Source organism: Phoca vitulina, unplaced genomic scaffold, assembly GCF_004348235.1.
Source record: "Phoca vitulina isolate PV1807 unplaced genomic scaffold, GSC_HSeal_1.0 scaffold89, whole genome shotgun sequence".
Lineage (NCBI taxonomy): Eukaryota > Metazoa > Chordata > Mammalia > Carnivora > Phocidae > Phoca > Phoca vitulina.
This window is the reverse complement of record NW_022589792.1, coordinates 221,663-247,566: the sequence shown is the minus strand read 5'-3', so window position 1 is coordinate 247,566 and position 25,904 is coordinate 221,663. Positions and strand designations below refer to the sequence as shown.

Sequence of the window (25,904 nt, the reverse complement as noted above, 5' to 3'; positions counted from 1 at the left end):
TCTCCACCCCCCTCTCAAATACATAAATAAAATCTTAAAAAAAAAGATAAGGACATATGATGAAAAATATAGCAATTAGGGTCACCTGGGTGGCTCAGTCTGTTTAACATCTGCCTTCAGCTCAGGTCTTGGTTCCAGGGTCCAGGATGGAGCCCAATGTCAGGCTCCTTGCTTGGCGGGGAGCCTACTTCTCCCTCTTCCTTTGCCCCTGCTTGTGCATGTGCGTGCGCTCTCTGTCTCATGAATAAAAGCTTTAAAAATATGTGGCAATTAAAATAAATTACATAAAAAATGTATTAGATGTACAAATAAGTATAAATAATGAAAAGCTATAAGGGAAATATTTTTTTTAAAGATTTTATTTATTTATTTGACAGAGAGAGAGATAGCGAGAGCAGGAACACAAGCAGGGGGAGTGGGAGAGGGAGAAGCAGGCTTCCTGCCAAGCAGGGAGCCCGATGTGGGGCTCGATCCCAGGACCCTGGGATCATGACCTGAGCCGAAGGCAGACGCTTAACGACTGAGCCACCCAGGCGCCCAGGGAAATATTTTTGAATGACATAAAGTATACATTATTAGAAAATCTTAAGTATATTTTGAACCATTACAAGGAATAATCCATAATACTAATAAACATAACAGACTTTTATTTTTATTATGGATTATTCAAGCAAAAACAACAACAAAAAAACCCGTAGAGATAAATGAAGGATGATACCCACCAATCAACAGCATAAAATTCACACACATCACCATCTTCATTCTAAATGGGTTTTTAAAAATATATTTTTTAAGTTTTATTTATTTAAGTAATCTCTACACCCCAGGTGGGGCTTGAACTCAAGACCCTGAGATCAAGAGTCACAGGCTCCACCTACTGAGCCAGCCAGGGGTCCTTCATTCTTAGTGTTTTTATTGCAATAAATAATACAGGTTTACAAATCATGTATTTGAAGAATCTTGATTCTTTTCTTTCCCCAGAGGAATCATTACACGAACTTCATACACATTATTCCCCAGCAATTTTTACTATAATTAGTATTATTGTTAATATAATGACATAAACAACTGTATTATTTTCTTTTTTTAAAGGATTTTATTTATTTATTTGACACAGAGAGAGAGAGAGAGAAAGTACAAGCAGGGGAAGTGGGAGAGGGAGAAGCAGCCTCCACACCAAGCAGGGAGCTGGATGCGGGGCTCGATCCCAGGACCCTGGGATCATGACCTGAGCTGAAGGCAGACGCTTAACCGACTGAGCCACCCAGATGCCCCACAACTACATTATTTTCAATTTTAAAGGCCTTATATAAAAAGAACCATATAGGACATGTCATTTACATTTGTAATTCTTACGTGATTTGTCTTTTCTTTATTGTTAATATATTTAATTCCACTTAATTTTAATTACCAGAGAGTAATCCACTGTATTATTATGTCATGATTTATTTCTCCATTCCCTGATAGGTTAATGCCTTTTATCCTATGTATGTTTATGAAGACATGTGCAATATAAAGCCATGTATAGAAGACACCATCACATTCAAGATGACGTTGTCTCAGGAAGGGAAGAACAAGAGTTGAGGATACAAAAGAGGTGCTTTCTGTATGCATTTTTTTTAAGTGGGCTCCATGCCCAGAGTGGAGCCCAACATGGGGCTCAAACTCACAACTGTGAGATCAAGACCTGAGCTGAGATCAAGAGTCAGATGCTCAACCAACTGAGCCACCCAGGTGCCCCTATTTTGTTAATTTACAAAAAAGACCTGAACTTTGTATAGCAGAGGTTAACATTTGTTGATTCTGGAGTGAGTTGAAGGATGTTTTTTAATTTATTATACTATCTCTGTTGTTCTTATATAAAATCATTGTTAATTTTATAGAGAAACGGGTGTACTAAGAAGGGAGCCAGCCAGATCTCTCTGAGTCTCCAATTTCTCCTCACCATCCTCAAGCAAGCTACAGGGATAATATACTCTTCTGCGCAATGGTGTATCAAGAACCAGGAATGTTGGGCGCCTGGGTGACTCAGTCGTTAAGCGTCTGCCTTCGGCTCAGGTCATGATCCCGGGGTCCTGGGATCGAGTCCCACATCGGGCTCCCTGCTCGGCAGGAAGCCTGCCTCTCCCTCTCCCACTCCCCCTGTTTGTGTTCCTGCTCTAGCTATCTCTCTCTGTCAAATAAATAAATAAAATCTTAAAAAAAAAAAAAAAGAACCAGGAATGCAAATAAAAGGAAAAGCTGACCAAAACCCCTCCCCATGACCACCACAAAAATTCAAGTAAATACCAGTAAGTTTTATAACAGTCCTCTTGTTTGAGAAGGGGCAGATTTTTCTGCGTAGGAGAATAACTGGGTTCTGCCATTTTTTAGAGAGATTAGGAGACCAGCAGATTGAGAACGGGGTGAGCATCAGTGTATCAGTACAAACATACATGGGAACTTGTCAACAGAAAGGCAGGCTGGAGTGCATGGGACACTCAGTTCTCATCATTTCATGCATGCACACTCCTCATTTCTTTCCCTGGATGAATCTGCAGTAAAGTAACTGCCCTCCTTACAGAAGCATTCACTAAGGGACTTTCAGTTACCTGGCTGGCATCAGTGTGGAATGATGCCTGACATATCGCTTGGATCCTGAAGACAGTCTGTCTTCAGGAGGGGCAGGAACACTAAGTGAGGCAATGGGCTCGTGGTCAAGAAAGATCATTCCTGGATGGAGCCTCAGGTGTGCTTCTTCTTGACTAGGCAAGGGCTGTTGAATGAGGTTGTCACAGGATGACTCTACAGTGTCTCTATATATCCCTGGGGAATCAATATCCAAAGCTCCTCATTAGACAGATATTTTTAGTATCATTCTTATCCCCAGGCCATGCAAATCCTTAAAGACCAACACAATAGAAGAGAGGAATTCGTGATGTCTAATCCCTCACCATGTGTGACCAGGTGTACACCATGTGATTCTCTCCACCTGCCCATCCTCACCCCCATTTCACAGACCTTGCACACGCAGACACACCACCCCTCTCTAGTTGAACTCCAGTCTTCAGTTTTTAGATATAGGCAAAGGCGTCTCAATCTAATTAGTGATATCAGGAAGCCAGATTCTAACTTTAAGTGTGAAAACACAGTTTATATATGTGGGTATAAAAATATATATTTATAAATACAGCTAAGCTATGTAAAAATGCAAACAATCAGTGATTTTTTTCCTAAGAGTCATTAAATGTTTCCTGAACATTAATTTTTGTTCTGTATAGTTCATACTGCAGATTTTAATCTATAATCTGTAAACTAATCTGACTGTGATCAATATAGACAAGACTTTAGAATTTCATAAACACCATTTCCAATTTCATCACAATGGGTTCAGTGTACATTTTTCTTCACATTAGTGGGTTGAAATTATGACACTTCTTTTTTTTTTAATCATTCTGCTACTCTTTTTTTTAAGTTTTATTTAAATTCCACTTAGTTAACATATAGTGTAATGTTTGTTTCAGATGACCAATATAGTGATTCAACACTTCCATACAACACCCAGTGCTCATCACAAGTGCACTCCTTAATCCCCATCGCCTATTTCATCTTTCTCCCCCATCCACCTCCCCTCTGGTGACCATCAGTTTGTTTTCTATAGTTAAGAGTCTGTTTCCTGGTTTTCCTCTCTCTCTCTTTTCCCTTTGCTCATTTGTTTTTCTTAAATTCTGCGTATGAGTGAAATCATGTATTTGTCTTTCTCTGACTTATTCCACTTAGCATGACATTCTTTAGCTCCATCTCTGTCGTTGCAAATGGAAAGATTTCATTTTTTTTTTTTTAGTAGAGTTATAAGAAATTTCAATGTCACTAGTAAAGCAATAGTATGCTGGTTCATCCATACTTTCAGTAGAATGAGATTTCAGCCCTAATTTAATAGGTAAAGATGGTGCTCAATGTTAATAATTACAAACTTTTCATCATTAGTGAATGTAATATGTTTAAAAGAAAAGTAAAGGAAGGGACGCCTGGGTGGCTCAGTTGTTACGCGTCTGCCTTCTCTCAGGTCGTGATCCCAGAGTCCTGGGATCAAGTCCCACATCGGGCTCCTTGCTCAGCCAGGAACCTTTTTCTCCCTCTGCCTGCTTGTGCTCTTTCTCTCTCTCTGTCAAATAAATAAAATCTTAAAAAAAAAAAAAGAAAAGTAAAGGAAGTATAGAATTCTATAGCCTTTATGCAAAAATTAATATTTTAAACACATTGCATGATCAAATTTTGTTGAATTAATGCTATTTGACAGGAAGGATTTGACAAATTCACTGATTTATCTTCTCTTTTACCAATGTACTTCTGCCATTCCAATCATTCCCCAAATCTGCAGCAGAATGTGTTGTGAATGTTGCTAACATCACAACCTACAGAGTTTCATGGCTTTCAGGCAATCACCTCTTGTCTCAATGACATTGGCCAAAAATCAAAGTTCTTCCCAGAGCACCATGTAGATCCCCAGAGCAGATGTTTAAGTTATGAGTCATGCCATTTCAGGTGTCAGAAGTGTTTATGGCTAATGCATTATTTTTCTAAAATTGGGGTACGGGGCACCTGGGTGGCTCAGTCGATTAAGTGTCTGACTTCAGCTCAGGTCATGATCTCAGGGTCTGGGATTGAGCTCCGTATTGGGCTCTGCACTCAGTGGGGAGTCTGCTTCTCCCTCTCCCTCTGCCTCTCCTCCCCACTCGTGCTCTCTCACTCTCTCAAATAAATAAAATCTTAAAAAAATAAAAAATAAAAAAATTGAGTAGAATTTACCTAACGTAGAATTCAACATTAACTGTTTTTTTAATTGCAGTGTAGTTGGCACACGTTATATTGGTTTCAGGTGTACAACATAGGGATTTGACAAATCTGTACATTATGCTGTGTTCACCAAGTGTAGCTACCATCTGTCACCATGCAATGCTATTTTAGTATCATTCTCTATGTGTACCTTTCATCTCCATGACTTATTCATTTCATCACTGGAAGACTGTACCTTCCACTCCACTTCACCCATTTTGCCCATCCCTCCCATCCCCTCCCTCTGGCAACCATCAGTTTGTTCTCTGTATGTATGAGTCTGTTTCTGCTTTTTGTTTGTTTATTCATGTGTTTTTTAAGATTCCACATATCAGTGAAATCACAAAACATTAGCCATTTTTAAGTGTTCATTCAGTTCAGTGGCATTAATTACATTCACAGTGTTTTGCAACTATCACCAAGATTTGTTTTCAAATCTTTTCCATCACTCCAAACAGAAACTCTGTAACCATCAAGCGAGCACTTACAATTTCCTCTTCCTCCAGCCCTGGAAATCTCTAACCTACTTTCTGTGTCTGTGAATCATACAATATACGTCCTTTTGTGTCAGGTTTATTTCACTTAGCGGAATGTTTTCAAGGTTCATCCATGTTGTAGCGGATACCAGAACTCAATTCCTTTTTATGACTGAGTAATATTCCATTATATGTACCTACGCCACTGGGCTGTCTTGTGCATTAAAGGGTTAGCTTAGTAGCATCCTGGCTTCTACTTGGCAGAGGCCAAGAGCACTCCCCTCAATTGTGACAACCAAAACTTTTCCAAAAACATTGCCAAATATCTGCTGGGGGACACAGTCATCTTGGTTGAAAACCACTATCTTAACCTCTTTCTGCCTCAATGCACTAAGGAAATACACATTCAGGAATGACATTCATATTTAAACAATGGAAAAATCATTACTAAGGACTAGCTGACAATTTCAAGATGGTACTCCACTGAGGTCGTGATGTCTACCCAAGGCTGACACACTCAGGTAAACTCCTATTCCAGGTATAGAATTCTTATCAACTGGGGCTCTCAGGGACAGGGGTTCCTCTTCCTTGTAAATGGGCAACAGTCACCCACTTACTGATCATATCCCAGAGTTCAATGTCAGAGGGTGCCCATCCTTACTCATCTCATTCCACATGCCTTAGGTGTACCTGTAGTCATAAAGTAGGCTTTGTCTCAGCACAGAACAAACTCCTTCTGTGTGTGTGTGTGTACACAATTCTCCACAGTATAGTCTGACTCAGTTGTGTGTCTAATAGAATATCATTTTCTTCTAAGGAAAGGAAAATTTATATATATCTATATATGATTTATATATATAAATATAAATTTATATATATAATTTATAAATCTATATATATAGATAAATAGATTACAGATCGTAAAATTATATATATATATATATATCCAGGTTGAGGCTTTAGGCAAGAAGGATCAAATCAACTTTCTCTTTCTGAATGCCAATAAGAAACACTAAGGCAGAGGTGCCTGGGCTAAGCGTCTGCCTTTGGCTCAGGTCATGATCCTGGAGTCCTGGGCAGGAAGCCTGCTTCTCCCTCTCCCTCTGCCCTTCCCCCCCTGCTCATGCTCACTCTCTCTTGTGCTCTCTGTCTCTCTCAAATAAATAAATAAAATCTTAAAAAAAAAAAAAAAGAAACACTAAGGCAGTCAACCATAGTAAATTCCAATAAAACAAAAACTTTATTTGATTTTTTAATCTCATAGGAGGCAGAGTTCCCATCCTGCTCATGCTTTTTTCACTTTTTATTTTGAAATATTTTTAGACTCACATAAAAGTTGCAAAAATAGCACCAAGATTTTGCTGTACACTTCCCAGAGCTCCCCTTGATGGTGACATAATCTTTCATAATCTTAGTAAATTACCCAAACCAGGAAACAGACCTTAGAGCAATACTATTAACTAAAACTATATGCCTTACTGGGATTTAAACAGAGCTCCTTTTGAAAACACAGAAAAGACAGACTTCATGCATTCACACTGAAATCAGATGGAAGCCTTTCATCAAAGTCTCAGTTCACTAAAAGAGGACATAGTCATACTTGAAATTATGAATAATTTATTTCCAGTCTCAGTGTGTGCCAGCCTGTATCATAAAAAAAAAAGAAAGAAAGAAAGAAATCACTCCAGGATGCCCCTTTGTACGTTAATCCACATGCATGCATGCATGTCTTTTCTTTCTCAATTCCCTAATGTGACAGCTCTCAGGCTGGCTGTGCTTTTGAACCTCCTGTGGGCTTTTGAAAATTCCAGTGCATGAGACTCATACTAGACCAATTAAATTAAAATCTCTGGAGGCCAGGTTTTTAAAATTCTCCAATGATCCAAAACTGCAGCCAAAGTTGAGAATCACTGCTTTCACAGATTCTGCAATAAAAAAGACTCAAATTGACAGCATCCCAAGCTAACAATAAGCTGCAGTGAGAGACAAACTCCCCACTGAATTTCACATCAAGGCTAATTCTAATTTGTGCGGTTCAGAGCTGAAGGGGCCTATTCTCTACTGCCCTCCAAGCTGTCTTGAACAACTGGCAAAGAAAGAGGACAGAGAAAGATGACAACCAGAGGGCACTTGTGAGCTAAGGTCAGGAGAAAAATTTGACATTCACTTCATTTTAAAGAAAACAAAAGGCATTCAAAAAAAATTCTCTAAAATTTTCTACCAGTCTCTACATGGAAAGACTCAATATCGTAAAGTTTCAGTTCATTCCAAAATAATTCTAAAGGTTAAAGTATTTGCGAAATTATACCAAACCACATTAGAAGATGATTAAAAATCCTAAAATTTACTTACAAGAATAAAAAGATAGGAATTCCAGGAATATTTTAGAAAAGCTGAATAATAGATGTACTTACCGCAATTGTCAAAATAAAGTAAAAAAAAAATTAAATGATGTGGTACTGATCTCAGGAATATGTAGACCAAATTAGTTAGATAGAAAACCTAGAATAGACTTCAAAATTGAAACTGAAACAATCAAGTGATTTTCTACAGGCTTAGATTGTCTCAGAGTTGTATACTTGAATATGAAATAAAAATGTTCAAAATGTTCAAAATGAAGTGCTGCTATGTTAAATTTATTTCCTTTTGCATTTATTTCCTCTGGAGAAATAGACACATGTATAAATTATCATCATCATCATCATAATTGTTACTGTTATCACAGCTAACTTGTATTTAATGCTTCCTCGTTGTCAGAAACTATTCTAAGCCCATTATATGTACTGTGTCATTTAATAGACACAGTAACTTTACGAAGTTGATACAATTATTAGCACAACTTACAGATAAAGATACTGAGACTTAAAAAGTTGCAGTAAATGCCCATAGAGAGTGATGGTGAGGCCAAGATGCAAACACAGGCAATCTGGTATTAGAGCCCAGGTTCTTAAGAACTGAACTGTAACTTCACATGTACATATATGCTTGTATTTTTAGTTATTATTAAGTAACAGGCCAAAGTCATGACATAGATGCACCAAACTAGCAATGCCAATTTTCTTTTGGAAGTGATCATTTTATTTTTTTATATCTGAATGTTTAAAAAATTATGTAATAAACATTACTTTTATAAACACAGAAAAGTACTTCTAAAAGGTGAAAAAAATTAATTCTCTACCTGTCTAGTCTCAGTAGTGGTCACATTATAATTAGACCCAAAGGGAGAAAGTCAAACAGAAATGCCCAGCAAAGGAATTGAAGCTCCTTATCTACAAATGTAATTCCCAGAAGGTAGGTCTAAGAGCAGATTTCTCTAACACCCAGCTCAAATGCCTAGTGAGAACTGAAAACAGCATACTGAAAACAAGCAAAACTGACTTACCTCCTTGAGGTTAAGAGTATGAAACAATTAAATTTACTTATCAAGATTAACAGCCGGCTCATTAAGACTCACTGTTCTGGGATCACCATGCAAAACTACCATGTCATAAACCACCCTATCCTAACCAGTGCCCTGCCTTATAAGACCCCAACTTGAAATCAGCCAGCCCAGGCACTAAGGACCTACAAATATCCTTCCTTGATTTAACCTCTGAGACACTATTGAGATCTTCTCAAGGTGGTGTTCTTCTTTGCTATGGTAGGTCTAATAAGCTTAGCCCCTTGCTCTACAGCATTTTTGGGTGGTGTTTTGAAGAGTCAACCATTGACAACAGCTTCAAGATTCATGGTTACATCACACATTGTTGTCTTTTTTTTTAAGATTTGTTTATTTATTTGAGAGAGAGAAAGAGAGAGCATGAGCAGGGGGAGGGGCAGAGAGAGAAAGGGAGAGACCCCTCAAGCAGACTCCCCACTGAGCGTGGAGCCCGACACAGGGCTCAGTCTCACGATGCAGAGATCATGACCTGAGCCAAAATCAAGAGTTGGACGCTTAACCAACTGAGCCACCCAGGTGCCGTACATCACGTTTTAAAAGTCCACATGGGGGTATTACGCTAAGCGAAATAAGTCAATCAGAGACAGTATCATATGACCTCACTGATATGAGGAATTCTTAATCTCAGGAAACAAACTGAGGGTTGCTGGTGTGGGGGGTGGGGTGGGAGGGATGGGGGTGCTGGGTGATGGACATTGGGGAGGGTATGTGCTATGGTAAGTGCTGTGAATTGTGCAAGACTGTTGAATCTCAGATCTGTACCTCTGAAACAAATAATACATTATATGTTTAAAAAAAGAAGAAGAAGAAGATAGCAGGAGGGGAAGAGTGAATGGGGGGAAATCGGACGGAGAGACGAACCATGAGAGACGATGGACTCTGAAAAACAAACTGAGGGTTCTAGAGGGGAGGGGGGTGGGAGGATGGGTTAGCCTGGTGATGGGTATTGAGGAGGGCACGTTCTGCATGGAGCACTGGGTGTTCTACGCAAACGATGAATCATGGAAACATGGAACACCATCAAAAACTAATGATGTAATGTATGGTGACTAACATAACATAATAAAATTTTAAAAAGTCCACATGGGGAAGAGTGATGGCAGCATGAGTGTCAGTGGTGAGCGTCTGCTCCTAGAAACCTCCTTCCTCCTTCAAAATGACGATCCACACAGGAAAATACCTTCAGGAGAGCTAAGGACTCAGATGAGGGATTACAGCACAGAGGTAGGAGAAAATGCATCGGAGAAGAAGGGGAAATCAGTTTCACTTTACCCCAACAACCATCCCCCAAGACCAGGCAGCACAGCATGGACAGAGACATCGTCCTGTAGCACAGGGGGAGTGAAGTGAGCACCCTTTTTCACCACGTACACCAGCACCAGGGCAACTCTCATGGTGCCAGGCTCCTGGCCCACCTCAGTGCCAGGCCAGCCCCTGTGGACCTAGACCCCAAACCAGGTCCCACAAGCCCAGGCTCCTGGAGCACCCCAGCACTGGGTTGGCTCTGGAAGCCCCAGGTTCTAGGCAGATTCCCAGGCACTGAGGCTCCTGGTCAAACCCAGTGCCAGGTCAGCTGCTATAGACCTAGGTTCCCAGCTCACTCCTGACCTCAGGTCCCTGGCCTGCCCCAGCACCAGGCCTGCCCCTGTGGACCTGGAATCCAGACCAACTTCCACCAACCCGGACTCCCAACCCACTATCACACTGAACTGGCCCCTATGACCCGAGTCTCCAGGCGGGCTCCCACAGACTCAGCTTCCAACCTTGCCCCAGCACCAGGCCAGGCCCGGGCTCCCATCTGGCCCCAGCACCTGGCTGACCCCTGTGGCCTTAGGCTCCAAGTGGGCTCCCATAAACCCATACTCTGGTCTTTCCCAGTCCCAGGCTGGCCCCTGGGCCCCCAGCCTCCAGGCCAGCTACCACAAACCCAAACACCAAACCAATTTCAGTGGTCTCTGGTGCCTGTTTGACCTCCATTCACCCAGGCCCATTCATACAGACATAGGTCTTGGGCCCATCCCAGGGAAGCCTGGTTGGTCCCCATGTATCCAAGCACCAGACCTGCCCACCTGGCAATCCAGGTACCGGACTGCCTGCTCGAGAACTCCAGCAGCAGGCATGCAAGAAAGCCAGTTTTATTGGCTAAAAATGGTGGAATGTTGGCAATTTCATATGACTGTGTCTAGTACTATGTTCTCTACTTTTGTCTATGCTTGGGTGATTTCCATAACAAGGTTTTTAAAAACTGGTACTTAATGTATCAATTGGTTCCATGGGTGTTTATTGACCCATGACCCAATAATCTGGCAGTGACCTCATAAAACTGAATTCCTAAAAATGCAAAGGTAGAGACTCTCAGTGATACCACCCTGGGACCAATACTCAGAGCAAAGATCTGGCTGTGGACCCATTCAGCCAGCCTCTGTCTTCGTGTGTGCCCATCAGGTAAGATTCTACTTGTTCCATTAGTAGAACTAGAAGGAAGTCATGGCATCTTTACAGAGAGTTGCCCTCTTGAGGGTAAGTGAGGCTGGAAGCAGCCTTTGTTTCTCAGTGTGAGATCACTGGGTGAATGTAGGGAGGTGTTTCTTGAACTGTTGAGGAACACTGGCTTCAAAGAAGAGTGGATACTTCCTCTAGGAGAAGCCCTTGACCTTGGGGAGACAGAGTTTAGGAGGCTAGGAGAGTTTGTTCCCCGATGAGAGGGTGTAGAGCACGTTGGGAAATCTATAGCTTGCAACAAGTTGCCTCCTGAAGGCTTCAAATAGTCAATACAGGCTTCCTATTGTCATGTCTCAACCCCTATAGGAAACAACTATTCAGGGAATAGAAGTGAAATTGGACAATTTGTTTAACAAGGAGCCTTGGGAATTGACTTCTTATTGGCCCAGAAATTGTAAATATTCCCTCTGTTCTTACAGTTCATCCCCACCCTAGCTTTTCTTCTTTGGGCCAGGTGGATACCTACTTGCGCCTCTATGAGGCATCCTCTGTCTCCAAGATATAACTTCATCATTCTTGTCCTTTCATGGAAGCAGAGCCAGCGTCTTTATTGACCATCACCAGGGAGGAAACTGAGTGAAGTTTGCTTCAATGATAATGTCAAGAAGAGGAAAAATAGGACGTGGACTTGGAGGATAAGAGGAGAGAGTGAGAGAGAACAGGAGAGAGAGAGTGAGAGCAAGAATGAAAGTCTGAGAGCAATTGGAGAGAATGCAGGCAGCAGAAAGAGAAGATAGACACTGTGTTCTCAGAGAACTGGGTGATTCTATTGGGCTCAAGTTAGCACCTAGGTCTCAGTCCTGAATCCAGTGGCCACTCACGCATCTGCTCAACATAGTCCTGCCGTGATGCTAGCAAGCCCTTTCCACAGCCCATAATTTGCAGCATAATCTTTTTTTTATTAATCTATAAATTTTATTTTAAAAATTATTCAGAAACATGTATACACTCCAATGAGATATTAGTACTGTATTAAATTTTACATTTTGTTCACCACTTAGGGAAATTACCTTCATGAATAGATGCATTTTATAAAGCTGAGATTTTTATAATTCTAGAGTCAAGTGTAATTTCCTCACCAAGCATCTCACTATTTCAAATATTAAGGGCCTTGAAAGTTAAGATTTGCTGGAAATTTTATAATTAAAAGTAAATCACCAGTGAAGAGAGACAGCTTCTAACAAATATTCAGTTTTTGTCATTAAACTAATATTTAATTTTGATTTGCTTACAGATTTTATTAGTTTGAGGCCAATTTTATTAAAAATTATTTATCACTTTGAAGTCTTAAAAATATCATTTTGTCAATTTAAATTTTCAGTTTTCTGGTTAAGTATACTTCAAATATAAAAGGTATCAAACTGCCCAAAAATACTTTGGAGCTGTTGCTACATAGACAAATAATGTGTCCTTTTAAAGGATTGTCTGCATTTTGACTTACATTATGTGATCAAATATTAATTTTAAAAAATTATCAAAAGTTAGGTATTGCATTAAGAAAAGAATCCATCCCAAAATGTGAATCATGAACCTTGACAGACAGTGATTCAAAGTAATCATTTCACTTATTTTAATATCCAGGTTTGAATGTAAAAATGTTTGCTAAATGCGATTAATGTTCTCCCTATTATTTAAGATTATGGTATGTGTATTAATACACTACATTTTTTTTTAATTTAGGTTAAACCAGTAATTCAAAAAAGGCATTAAACCACTATTAAAAACTAAATTGAAACTTTCCTTTTATATGAACATTTATCATGTCATTTGGGTTAATTTAAAAAAATTAATCATTGAAACTCTTGAGGTTTTCAAATTCAATAGCTAAATGATAACTATGTTTCTTTAGACCAACAATTCTTTGAACTGGAGACATTACGTATAAGGAGTCTTCCTTCTTCTGCAGCAAGCATGTAGCACAGTCTTAGTATCTGGACCCGCTTTTCCAAGTCTACTTGAGGATCTCAAAGAAGAAAGTGTTTTCACCAGGCTCTGTTGGCATAAGTTTGAGTTGTTTCCATCACTGAGTCTCTGAAGTCATTGAGATTCCTGATCTTTCCCGCTGAGAAACCGTGGACACCAAGCTCTAAGTTTCCATGTGAGATAGGACTTTTGTTTCTTCGAGTAGAGCGTCATCAGGATGATTAGGGAGCAAGTGAGTCTCCGGGTTCTGGAGACTTAAACTTCTCCCAAGAGTTGTGGAAAAACCGGGAGTGACAGAGGAAGTGAGTGGGAATTTGGTGGAGGATGGTAAGGGGGCTAAGGAACTTCAGGAAGAGAGCATGCAGAAGGGCAGCGTGGCTCAATGGAAGGGCTGTGAGTTTTGGACTCAGGCAGACACACAGTGGCGGCTCACCATTTAATAACTGGGAGCTACACATCTTTTCCCCATTTGGGGCCTCAATCATCTCATTTGTAAAAGAAGTAAGATTATAATCCCTTCCTCAAAATTCGTTTTTAGGATGACATGCCATATATGTAATATGTCTATTATAGTGCTTGGCACATACTAGGAATTCATTAATATGAAATGTGAAGAAGCATGGAGACCGGACATGACAGGGAAGGATGGGTAGTGAGTGCAGATTGGCATATTGCCCAAATCTGGTGTAAAACATAATTTTAGGAGGACAGTAGTAAATAGAGCAAGACATGCAGATTTGCAGTAGAATCAGGAGATTTTTTTCATGTGAAGGTAAACATTTGGATTTTGTTCAGTGGACAATGGTGGTTCATAAAGTCTCCTGTGTGGATGGCAGACTTTCCAAGAATCGTTGCCTGATTCAGTTGCATTTCTTGAGGGCTCTTATAACAAAATTTCAGGGTAATTTTCTATTATGTCCATTTCCCCATAATTTGATAAATGCTTCTTGAGTCTGTTTCCTTTATTAAACTGTGAATTTATCAGTTCACTCCAGATTCTTGAAATTGTAGAGATTAAGAGTACAGGTGCTAGATTCAGACTGCTTGGCTTAGCTCTTCCACCTGCTGTCTGTGACGCACCGTTTGATTTTATTAATCTCCTTGTGTCTCCATTTCCTTGTATGTGAAACAGAACCAAGCTCAGCAGGTTGTTGCGAGTAGCAAATTGGCAAAGAACTTAGAGCAGTATCTGGTGTTACAGGAGGCACTCAATCTAAAAGAGAATCATTATTTATTCATGCAAATATTGGACAATTGTGTTTATGCCTTCTATATCCCGGACAAGATGCTGGCCACAAAAACGAGCAAAGACATATAATCCCCACTCTCAAGTGTCTGGAGGACAGGGTCTGTGTCATTTCATGTCTTTGTCCCCACCACTCAGCCCAAATCCTGGTATATGGCAACCATCAATAATTGTTTATGGAATAAATGAGTGGGTAAATGGAAAAGTGAATAAAAATGATATAGTCAGAGGTATACTTCATGAGGATTAATCTGGCAGTGATTTCAGAATGGTTTGGAGGAAGGAGAATGGATGCATAAAAGCTAATCAAGAACTAGGACTTGCAACCCAGAAGGAATGGGAGCCTTGATTTACTCTCAAGTAATGGTGGGAGGAGGTAGATGGAAAATGAGTGTACGAATAGAAGGTTCACCTTCTGGAAGATGTAGCAACTCATTGATGGATTGCCTTTGGTGGTGGAAGAAATGTTTCCATCACAGTTGTTTAGAGGGATGGTGATTTCATTCACAGAAAGAGAGGCTCTAGAAGAAAATAGACTTTGTTTTTTATATAATGAACTTGCCACGCAGAACAAAAAAGAGATGTCACTGCTTAATATAACCATTTTATTCTGGGTCAAACACTATAGATAATTTTATATACATATCTCATTTGATCCTCAAGAAAACTCTATCCATTATATGCCATTATCATCATTCCCTTTTGAAGAAAGTGAGGTTTTAGTGGTTAGGCAATTTACTCAAGGTCACTTGGCTGGTACGTGGTGAGCCCATGAAGCATATCCATGTGTTTCTCTTTTCAAAGTCCTTCCTTAACATCTGAGGTGATGCTGCCCAATGTTGGCTGAGACCATGCTGTGACGCTGAGCGCTACATGGGTCACTTTCCATATGCCACCTCGCTTCAGGTTCTAAGAAAACTCAGAGGTGGGTATTATTTCTCCCAAGTGTAAAGATACAGAAAATGAAGTTTAGAGAGGTTAATAGTCACTAGGTTAAGAAGCCAGGGTTTTAATTCTGGTCTATTTGGATCCAATTATCTGGGTGCTTCTCATCATTCCACACAGTATTTATAAAAAATTTCCAGGTAGAAATACTGAGTTTGCAGGCAGTAATTCAGATCTGGGTGTTGGAAGCCTGGAATTTTAAGTCTGAGAATCACCTCTGAAAACTATCAGACCTCTACAAAGAAAGTTTTTAAAAGTGGATCCTAATGTGGAGTTAGGACATTTCATGAACACACTGAAATGGTATGCAAAGTCATGTCAAGATGTATATTTTCCTGGGGTGGGGGTCGGGGAGGATGGGAGTCCTATAGTTTAGCAGAATCTCCAAAGGATCATAGGACTAAAATTGTGAAGGAAAAGAGAGCCAAAGTGAGAATATTTAAGATCTACTGTCTCAACAAATTTCAAGTATAAAATACAGTATTAGTAACTATTTGCACATTAGATCCCCAAATCTTATTCATCTTATAACTGCAAGTTTATACCCTTTGACCAGAATCTCCCCATTTCCCCAAGCCCCTGGTAGCCACCATTCTAGTATTTCTATGAGTTTGACTTTTTTTTTTTTTAATTCCACATATAAATGAGGTCATATAATATTTGTCTTTCTCCGCCTGGAATATTTCACTTAGCATAAAGTCCTCTGGGTTCACCCATGTTGTCACAAATTACAAGATTTCCTTCTTTCTCATGACTGAATTTTATATATATCCCGCAGCTTCTCTATCCATTCCCCATTGATGGACACTTAGGTTGTTTCCATATCTTGGCTGTTGTGAATTATGCTGTAATGACTGTGGGAGAGCAGATATCCATTTGAGATGCTGATTTGGTTTCCTTCAGATACATACCCAGAAAAGGGATTGCTGGATCATATGGTAGTTCTATTTTAACTTTTGAGGAACCTCCACACCGTTTTTCACAAAGGCCACACCAATTTACACTTCCACCAAGACTGTATAAGGATTCCCTTTTCTCCATATCATCACCAACAGTTGTTATATATTGTCTTTTTGGTAAAAGCCATCTAAAAGGTATGAGGTGATATCTCATTGTGATTTTTATTTGTGTTTCCCTGATGTTGAACACCTTTTCATGTATCTGTTGGCCATTCATACCTCTTCTTTAGAGAAATGTCTATTCAGGTTCTTTGCCCATTTTTAATTGGATTATTTGCATTTTTGTTATTGGGCAGTGTAAGTTCCTTATATATTTTGGATACATCCCCCATCAGATATATGGTTTGCAAATATTTTCTTCCATTCCATAGGTTGCCTTTTCTCTTTGTCGATTGTCTCCTTTGCTGTGTGGAAACCTTTTAGTTTGTTGTAGTCCCACTTACTGATTTTTGCTTTTGTTCCCTATGCTTTTGGTGTCATATAAAAAGAAATCATTTCCAAAACTGATGTCAAGGAGCTTTCTCCCATGTTCTCTTCTGGGAGTTTTATGAATTCGGATCTTGCATTTAAGTCTTTAATGCATTTTGAGTTATTTTTTGTGAGTGGTGTAAGATAGGAGTCCACTTTCATTCTTTTGAATGTGAATATGCAGTTTTATGCATGGGTTCATTTCTTGGCTCTCTGTTCTGTTCCATGGATCTATGTGTTTTTATGCCGTTACCATACTGTTTGATTACTAGAGCTCTGTGATAAAGTTGAAATCAGGAAATGTGATGCTTCCAACTTTGTTCTTTCTCAAGATTGCTTTGGCTTTGGGGGGTCTTTTGTGGTTCCATACAAATTTTAAGACTGTGTCCTCTATATCTGTGAAAAATGCCATTGGAATTTTGATGGGGATTGCATTGAATCTGTAGATCACTTTGAGTAGAATGTACATTTTCACAATATTAATTATTCCAATTAGTGTAACAGGGTATCTTTCCATTTATTTGTGTCTTCTCCAGTTTCTTTCATCAATGTTTTAGTTTTTGGTGTACGGATCTTTTACCTTTTTGGTTAAATTTATTCCTAAGTGTTTTATTGCTTTGGATGCTATTGTAAATGGGATTGTTTTATTTATTTCTTCTTCAGATAGTTCATTGTTAGTGTATAGAAATGCAACTGATATCAGAAATCAGTGTATTGATTTCATATCCTGCAACTTCACTGAGTCATTTATTAGTTTCAACCATTTGTGTGTGTGTGTGTGTCTAGTTTTTAGGGATTTCTATATATAAGATCATGTGCTTTTTTTTTTTTTTCTGATTTCATTGTATTATCTTTCTGTGGTTTTTTTGTTTGTTTGTTTGTTTTTAAGTAGACCCCACACCCAGTGTGGAGCCCAATGCAGGGCTTGAACTCAGGACCCTGAGATCAAGAACTGAGCTGAGATCAAGAATCGGACACTTAGGGTCACCTGGGTGGCTCAGATGGTTAAGCGTCTGCCTTCAGCTCAGGTCGTGATCCCAGGGTCATGGGATTGAGTCCTGCATCGGGCTCCCTGCTCGGCGGAGAGCCTGCTTCTCCCTCTCCCTTTGCTGCTCTCCCTGCTTGTGCTCTCTCACTCTCTCTGTCAAATAAATAAAATCTTAAAAAAAAAAAAAAAAGAATCGGACACTTAACCTATTGAGCCACTCAGGTGCTCCCCTTTCTGTGTTTTCTTGTAGCTTATTGAACTTCCTTAAAACATCTATTTTGAAAACTTTATCAGGCAGATCATAGATATGTATTTCTTTTTTTTTTTTTTAAGATTTTATTTATTTCTTTGAGAGAGAGAAAGCGAGAGAGATCACAGAGGGGGAGGAAGAAGCAGACTCGCATTGACTGAGTGGAAAGCCTGGTGCGGGGCCTGATCCCAGGACCCTGAGATCATGATCTGAGCCGAAGGCAGCTGCCCAACTGACTGAGCCACCCAGGCACCGCATAGATCTGTATTTCTTAAGGGTCAGTTACTAGAAAATTATTGTGTCATTTGGTTGTGTCATGTTTTGTTGACTTTTAATGTTCCCTGAAATCATGCCTTGACGTTTTCACATTTGAAGAAACAGTTACCTCCTCCAGGCTTTACTGACTGGCTTTGGGGGAAAAAAATCCCTCTGTTAACCCTTCTAGGGATTCTTAGGCTTTTCAATGGATTCTTAGACCTTTTCAATGAATTCCCTTGCTCCACACTTCTTGTTCCCTATGGGAGGGGACATTCTTAAGACTGTACGCCTTCTCTTGATCCTACAAAGCCAGGCCAGAGGCTGACAGCTTCCGGTTTGCTTTCCCTAGGGTGGTGTCCTGAAATGCTCAAGTTTGTGTGTTTTCTCTCAATTCCTCAGAGTTGGACTGGTTTTCTACACTTGCTCACTAGCCATCTGCAAATGCCCAGACTTGCCGCCCCTGGGGGCATGCACAGGGAGCCAGCCAGCCATGGCTTGGTGGTGTTCGTGGGTGAGGCATACAGGGCACTGGAAGTCCCTGCAGGAGAGCTGGGAGGGTCTACAGATTGAGAAGCATTGCCAGCAGTGTGTGGGCAGGCTTCCTAGTGGAATAGTTAGCAGGATCTGCATCCCTTTGATGCATGATGAGACTTGCCTGCTCTGCTCCCAGCCTCTCCCTGCCTTCATTCAGGTAGCTCCCCTCAGTGTTCTGCATGGGATGAGAAAGAAGTGGGTCTCTTTGGCAGCATCCTGCACAGCTGGGGGAGTCAAATACTCACTCACACACTCTCACTTTACCCCGTGGGGAAAATCAAGGGCTGAGGGTGTCTCCTTGGCACTGAGTTGTGCTGCTTTGGGGAAGTGTGACCATAGCTACAGTGAAGCTATTCCTCTTACCTCTTCAAAGTGTTAAGTCTCAGATTGTTTTTGCTCTAGTTATGTGCTGGAACTTCTCTGCTGGACCCCGGGCTCCTACGCACATACTCTGGTCAACGGGTAATTGTCAAACTTGGTGTTCTTTGCAGGGAAGATGGAAAACTGTTCTGCCATCTCCTTGACATCACCCAGGAAGTGATCACTAAAGGGAAACAGGATTATGAACTGAGCGAGCATGATCATGTAATCTGTCTAATTGTGTAAGTCTCCTCTTAGGACCTTCAACTGTTTTAAAGGTTCAAGCTTTCTTTTCTAAATTATGCATTTAAGGCTATGAATTTACTTCTACATACTGGTTTACCTGCATCTCCTTTGATTAGGTAAGTTTTTTGTTTTGGGGGGTGCTTTTTTTTTTAGTACAGTCGACACAATGTTACATTAGTTTTAGGTGGACAATATAGGGATTCAACTTCTCTAGACATTATGTTATTCTCACCGCAGGTGCAGCCACCATCTGTCACCATACAACGCTATTACATCATTGACTATGTTCCCTTTGCTGTGCCTTTTATTCCTGTGACTTAATTCATTCTGTAACTGGAAGCCTGTATCTCCCACTCCCTTTCACCCATTTTGCCCATCTTCCCAACCCCCTCCCTCTGGCAACCATCAGTTTGTTCTTTGTATTTATAGGTCTGATTCTGCTTTTTGTTTGTTCATCTGTTTCTTTAGATTCCATACATGAGTGAAATCATACAGCATCTGTCTTTCTCTGTCTAATTTCTCTTAACATTATACCCTCTAGGGGCGCCTGGGTGGCTCAGTCATTAGGCGTCTGCCTTCGGCTCGGGTCATGATCCCGGGGTCCTGGGATCGAGCCCCGCATCGGGCTCCCTGCTCCGCGGGAAGCCTGCTTCTCCCTCTCCCACTCCCCCTGCTTGTGTTCCCCCTCTCGCTGTGTCTCTCTCTGTCAAATAAATAAATAAAATCTTAAAAAACAAAACAAAACAAAACATTATACCCTCTAGGTCCACACATGTTGTTGCAAATGGCAAGATTTCATCCTTTTAAAAGGCTGCATAATATTACATTGTGTATATCTATATCTATATATCTACTCAGATAGATAGATAGATAGATGATAGGTTTTTTAAAAAGTATAAATATTCCTGGTTTCAATGATGATGTCTGCTTTGATGCATACATTATTTTTATTTTTATTTATTTATTTTTATAAAGATTATTTATTTATTTATTTGAGAGAGAGAGAATGAGAGAGAGCAAGCACATGAGAGGGGGGAGGGTCAGAGGGAGAAGCAGACTCCCTGCTGAGCAGGGAGCCCGATGCGGGACTCGATCCAGGGACTCCAGGATCATGACCTGAGCCGAAGGCAGTCGCTTAACCAACTGAGCCACCCAGGCGCCCGCATACATTATTTTTAAATGTGCTTTTAGTAGCTCCAAACATATGGGAAGAGGCTGATTATCTTTTATTATTGATTTCTATTTTGACTACATTATGATCAGAAAATACGTTCTGCTTGATATGTATTCTTTGGTATTAACATTTGCTTTATGGCCTAATTTTTGCAGATATATGTCCTTGAAAAAAATGTGGATTCTCTAATAATTTCATGTAATGCTCAAATCAAGCTGGTTAATTGTGTGACTCAGATTTTCTATACCCTTACCAAAATTCTACTCTCTCCGCCTGCCCGCCCCCACTCTCTCAACTACTAAAAAAAGATATGATAAGATCTCCTAATATGATGTGGTTTATCATTTTTTCCTTACAGTTCTGTTAGTTTTTTTCTTTATATACTGGAAACCTGTGCTATTAAATGCGTATTAGTAGCTGTTTTTTTTTTTTTTTCTTTTTCTGGTGAATTTTCCTTTTATTATGATATAATGACTTTCCTTATCCCTTTTAATGCCTTTGCCTTAAGTATGTCTTGTCTGATATCAACGAGCTGTCCGTTTTCCTGCTTGCTTCAGCAGCACATATCCTAAAATAAGCAGTTCATCTTAATTTTGGTCAGTATTTCTTGATATACCCTTATTATTTCCTGATGGTCAAACTTTCTACATCATTACAGTTTAGGCGTAACTCTTGTACACATGAGATGACAGAATTTTGTTCCTTCGTCCAATCTAAATGTCTCTGTTTTTAAAGATTAGTTAAAACCATTTAAACATTTTTGTAATTACCCATATATTTTGTGATTTTTTTCTGCTTCTTTATATTTCCTTTCCTGACTTATACTGGTTCGACCAAAATCTCTTTAGTTCTGTTACAACCCTACTATAATTTACAAGTTATAAATTCTATATCCATTATTTTAGTGGTTACACCTAAACTTAAATCTTGTAGTAGAAAGTCCAAAATACTCAACATTTCTATTCTCCTGCAACTCAATGCAAGAACATTTCAACACTTATTCTAATTCCTCTTCTTGTAGTACATATAATTGTTCCCTACCTAGTATCTTAATCCGTCTTGTTTATGTGGAATTATTATATTATTTTAAAACTCAGCATCTTGTTAATTTTTTCTACATATAAACAAGTTATTTGTCTGTTCATTGCTTCCTGTATATTGCTTATCTTTAATTCAATTTGTTTTATCCTGAAGGAAATCCCTTAGTTTTTTTCCAGTAAGTTTTCATGCATGGTAAACTCTCTCAATATTTTTCTGAAATGAGAATACTCATGGGAGGGTCCTACTACCAAACCTTGACATATGAGTTGCTGTAAACACTTCATCAATAGTTCAAGATGTAACCTGTATATAAACAGGTGTTATACTTAGTCCGGACGGGAAATTGGTTGTAATCTCATCTGATTTTCCAGCATCATCTCTATAGCATTCCTGTAATGTCACCCTTTCAATACTTCCAGAGGAATCATACCCATGGAACCAAGGAACCAAACCAGTGCATCTGAATTCATCCTCCTGGGACTTTCAGAAAATCCAGAGCAGGAGACCCTCCTCTTTGCTCTGTTTCTCTGCATGTATGTGGTCACAGTAGTGGGGAACCTGCTCATCATCCTGGCCATCAGCTCAGATTCACACCTCCACACCCCCATGTACTTCTTCCTGGCTAATCTCTCGTTGGTTGATTTCTGTCTAGCCACCAACACTGTCCCCAAGATGTTGGTGAACATCCAAATCAAGAGCAAGTCAATCTCTTATCCCTGCTGCCTGACCCAGATGTATTTTTTCCATTTCTTTGGCATTATGGACAGTGTTTTAATTGCTGTGATGGCTTATGACAGGTTTGTTGCTATATGTCACCCCTTACACTACACCACCATCATGAGCCCACGCCTCTGTGGCCTGCTGGCTGGTGGCCCATGGGTGTTTTCCTACTTTATTTCCCTCACTCATATCCTCTTGATGGTGCGCCTGGTTTTCTGTGGGAACAATAAGATTCCTCACTACTTCTGTGACCTCACTCCTCTTCTCAGGCTTTCTTGCACTGACACCTCTGTGAACAAGATCTTCGTGTTCATCGTAGCTGGGATGGTGATAGCCATGCCTTTCATCTGCATCCTGGCCTCCTATGCTCGCATCATTGTGGCCATCATGAAGGTCCCCTCTGCAGGGGGCAGGAAGAAAGCCTTTTCCACCTGCAGCTCCCATCTGTCTGTGGTTGCTCTCTTCTATGGGAACACCATTGGGGTCTATTTGTGTCCTTCCTCTGTGCGCACAGCTGTGAAGGAGAAAGCCTCTGCTGTGATGTACACTGTGGTCACCCCCATGCTGAACCCCTTTATCTATAGCCTGAGGAACAGAGATCTGAAGGGGGCCCTGAGGAAGCTTGTCAACAGAAAAATTACTTCATCTTCCTGACCATAAGGACACCTGGAAACTTCCAGGAAGTAAGATCTCAACATCTAAGGTCATGGGCAAAAGAATGGAGTTGCATGGTTTTAGAGAGTAGCCACTTTGGATTTTGAGTTGCAGAAGTTTAAAAGGAAATCTCAAGATGGCCCTGTTACTATTTTCTCAATTACTGAGACCAGTAGGAGTCCTTTTGGGTATATCCGATGCTGTCTTCCCAGAAAGATCAGTCTAGCCCTATTAGATTGGATTTACCCTGGTTCAAAATCCGGTTAGCTCTCAACAAATTTTTATGGAGTTTATATTCCGGGCTTGCTGTAAGCTCTGGCCATGGAGTGGTGGCAGGAGACACAAGGTCCCTATTGTGTAGAGTTTATAGTGGAATGTGGGAGAAGATACTAATTGTAATGGAATGAAATATGCACATGAGGGCAAGGGTAGGATAGAGTAGGAACACCCTACAGAGTCTGGAAGGGGGAATCAGGGAAGGTTTCCTGGGAGAGATGATCCTAAACCTCAAAGGATAAGATGATGTTTTTCAGACAGATATGAGGGAAAGAGTATCAGAAAAAGAAGAAAAAAATCCAGTATGTGAAAAGGTCAGAGAGCAAGAGAAAATGAGAGAAGGATGCATTTGTGAAGTGAAAAATCCAGTTATGGTGAATGCCTTGGGGAATGCCAGGTCCAGAAGGACTTTGGGACCAACTCAAGAGTTTGGCTTTTTCCTGAGAACCAGAGTTCTTTCACTTCCAGGGACCAAAGTCAGGGAGCATATAGGTAAGTCATGTCCCCCTTCTACCCTCATTCCTATTCTGTCTTCTGGGGGAGCAGGATGGCATGTACTAGATAAAATTTGTACAAGGCACAGGGGAGAAAGAAATTGAGACCATGCACTAAGAAAATAAGGGACCATTTGACTTGGTATAAGTCTTTGTAGCCAAAGAGGAAAATACCAATCAGTTGAATCTTGAATGTTTAAGCCAGAAGGAAGCCGAGGCATGTCTCAGCCGCCATATATGCATGTGGATTGCATGAGTAGTAACACTGCTCACAACAGAAATGAGAGATATTTGTTGCAGGTTTTCCTAGGGTCTCCTCACTATGTTCCATTACACGGTCTCATTTCCTCATTCTCTAGCCCCTATGAAAGCAATGTATTGTGGAGTCATTCCAATGTTTATATGGAGATTCACAATCCAAATGGAACGAGCAGTGAGTTTGGGCTCTATTTCTGGGCTGAATGAGCAGTGAATGGGGCCAGAATTTTTCAAATGGTGCTAAGGAGCTGACATCATCTTAAGCAGAATGGCTTTGAATAATTTGTACTTCTAGTTTGCTTATGTTACTTTCCTTCCAAGAGAATTAAATGAGACTTTCTCAGTTGAACAAACAGACCTCCGGACTTGGCCCTGTTGTAGGCTGGAAAGAGGATGCTTTCTGGGGATACTCTGGTAAATAAAACCCAGAACTTAAGAATAGTGGAGTTTGCTGTAGGGAACCCATCATCTGGTCAGGGCTTTTTCAGAACAGCCAAAAATCAGCTGATAGCTGAACCACCCCTCTTTCTCCTAGTAGGTCCTCCTGCCATATGCACGCGAGTAGTTACAGTGATAGTTGGGAGAGGGGATGCAATGTGATGCCTGGCGCCAATAAAATTCTCTTAAGATTCTGTCAGCCAAACTATCTCTGTCTTGTTTTGTGTTTAAAAAAGTTAAGGCCTCATCTCCAGGAGAGATTTGTCCTGGTAGCCCTTACAGTATCAACTTCCAACACTTGCTGACATTGGTATATGTTTAATTAATTAATTCAACAAATATTTACCAAGTTTCCTTTATGCCAGCTAATATTCTAAGCACTGGCAATGGAGCAGTAAGCAAGAGAGAGAAAAAAAATAAAAAGCCCTTTCCTATGACTAAAAGGTTTAGTACCAAGGAGTTTTTTGGGGAGTGGAACTGTTCTGTATCCTGATATCAGAGCAATGACTTTGAAGGTACTAAAAAATTTAAATGCTCTGTCTCCCCAGATCCCACAAATCTATACATGTGATAAAATTCCAAGGACTGTACACCAGAAAAAAAAGTTAATCTTACTGATATTAATTTTTTCAAAAATAAAATTAAACACTAGATAATAAAGCAACCATTCCCATTTCAGCAGGGAAAACAATAAACAAAGAAATAATCACTATGAACAAGGAAATAAAGACTTTAAATGACACACTGGACCAAATGGACTTCACAGACATATTCAGAACATTCCATCCCAAAGTAAAGGAATACACATTCTTCTCTAGTGCCCATGGAACATTCTCCAGAATAGATCACATCCTAGGTCATAAATCAGGTCTCAACCAGTACCAAAAGATCGGGATCATTCCCTGCATATTTTCAGACCACAATGCTTTGAAACTAGAACTCAATCACAAGAGGAAAGTTGGAAAGAACTCAAATACATGGAGGCTAAAGAGCATCCTACTGAAGAATGAATGGGTCAACCAGGAAATTAAAGAAGAATTAAAAAAATTCATGGAAACCAATGAAAATGAAAACACAACTATTCAAAATCTTTGGGATACAGCAAAGGCAGTCCTAAGAGGAAAGTATATAGCAATACAAGCCTTTCTCAAGAAACAAGAAAGGTCTCAAGTACACAACCTAACCCTACACCTAAAGGAGCTGGAGAAAGAACAGCAAATAAAGCCTAAACCCAGCAGGAGAAGAGAAATAATAAAGATCAGAGCAGAAATCAATGAAATAGAAACCAAAAGAACAGTAGAACAGATCAACGAAACTAGGAGCTGGTTCTTTGAAAGAATTAACAAGATTGATAAGCCCCTGGCCAGACTTATCAAAAAGAAAAGAGAAATGACCCAAATCAACAAAATCATGAATGAAAGAGGAGAAATCACAACCAAC

The 25,904-nt window shown here is 40.0% G+C and overlaps 1 protein-coding gene across 1 annotated transcript; it reads left to right on the top strand.

Moving 5' to 3' along the window:
• The first annotated feature begins 22,056 nt into the window (after nucleotides 1–22,056).
• Nucleotides 22,057–22,998, top strand: LOC116626724 (olfactory receptor 24). The gene has a single exon (XM_032396192.1). The coding sequence runs from the start codon at nucleotides 22,057–22,059 to the stop codon at nucleotides 22,996–22,998; it is 942 nt and encodes a 313-aa protein (XP_032252083.1).
• Nucleotides 22,999–25,904: the final 2,906 nt, after the last annotated feature.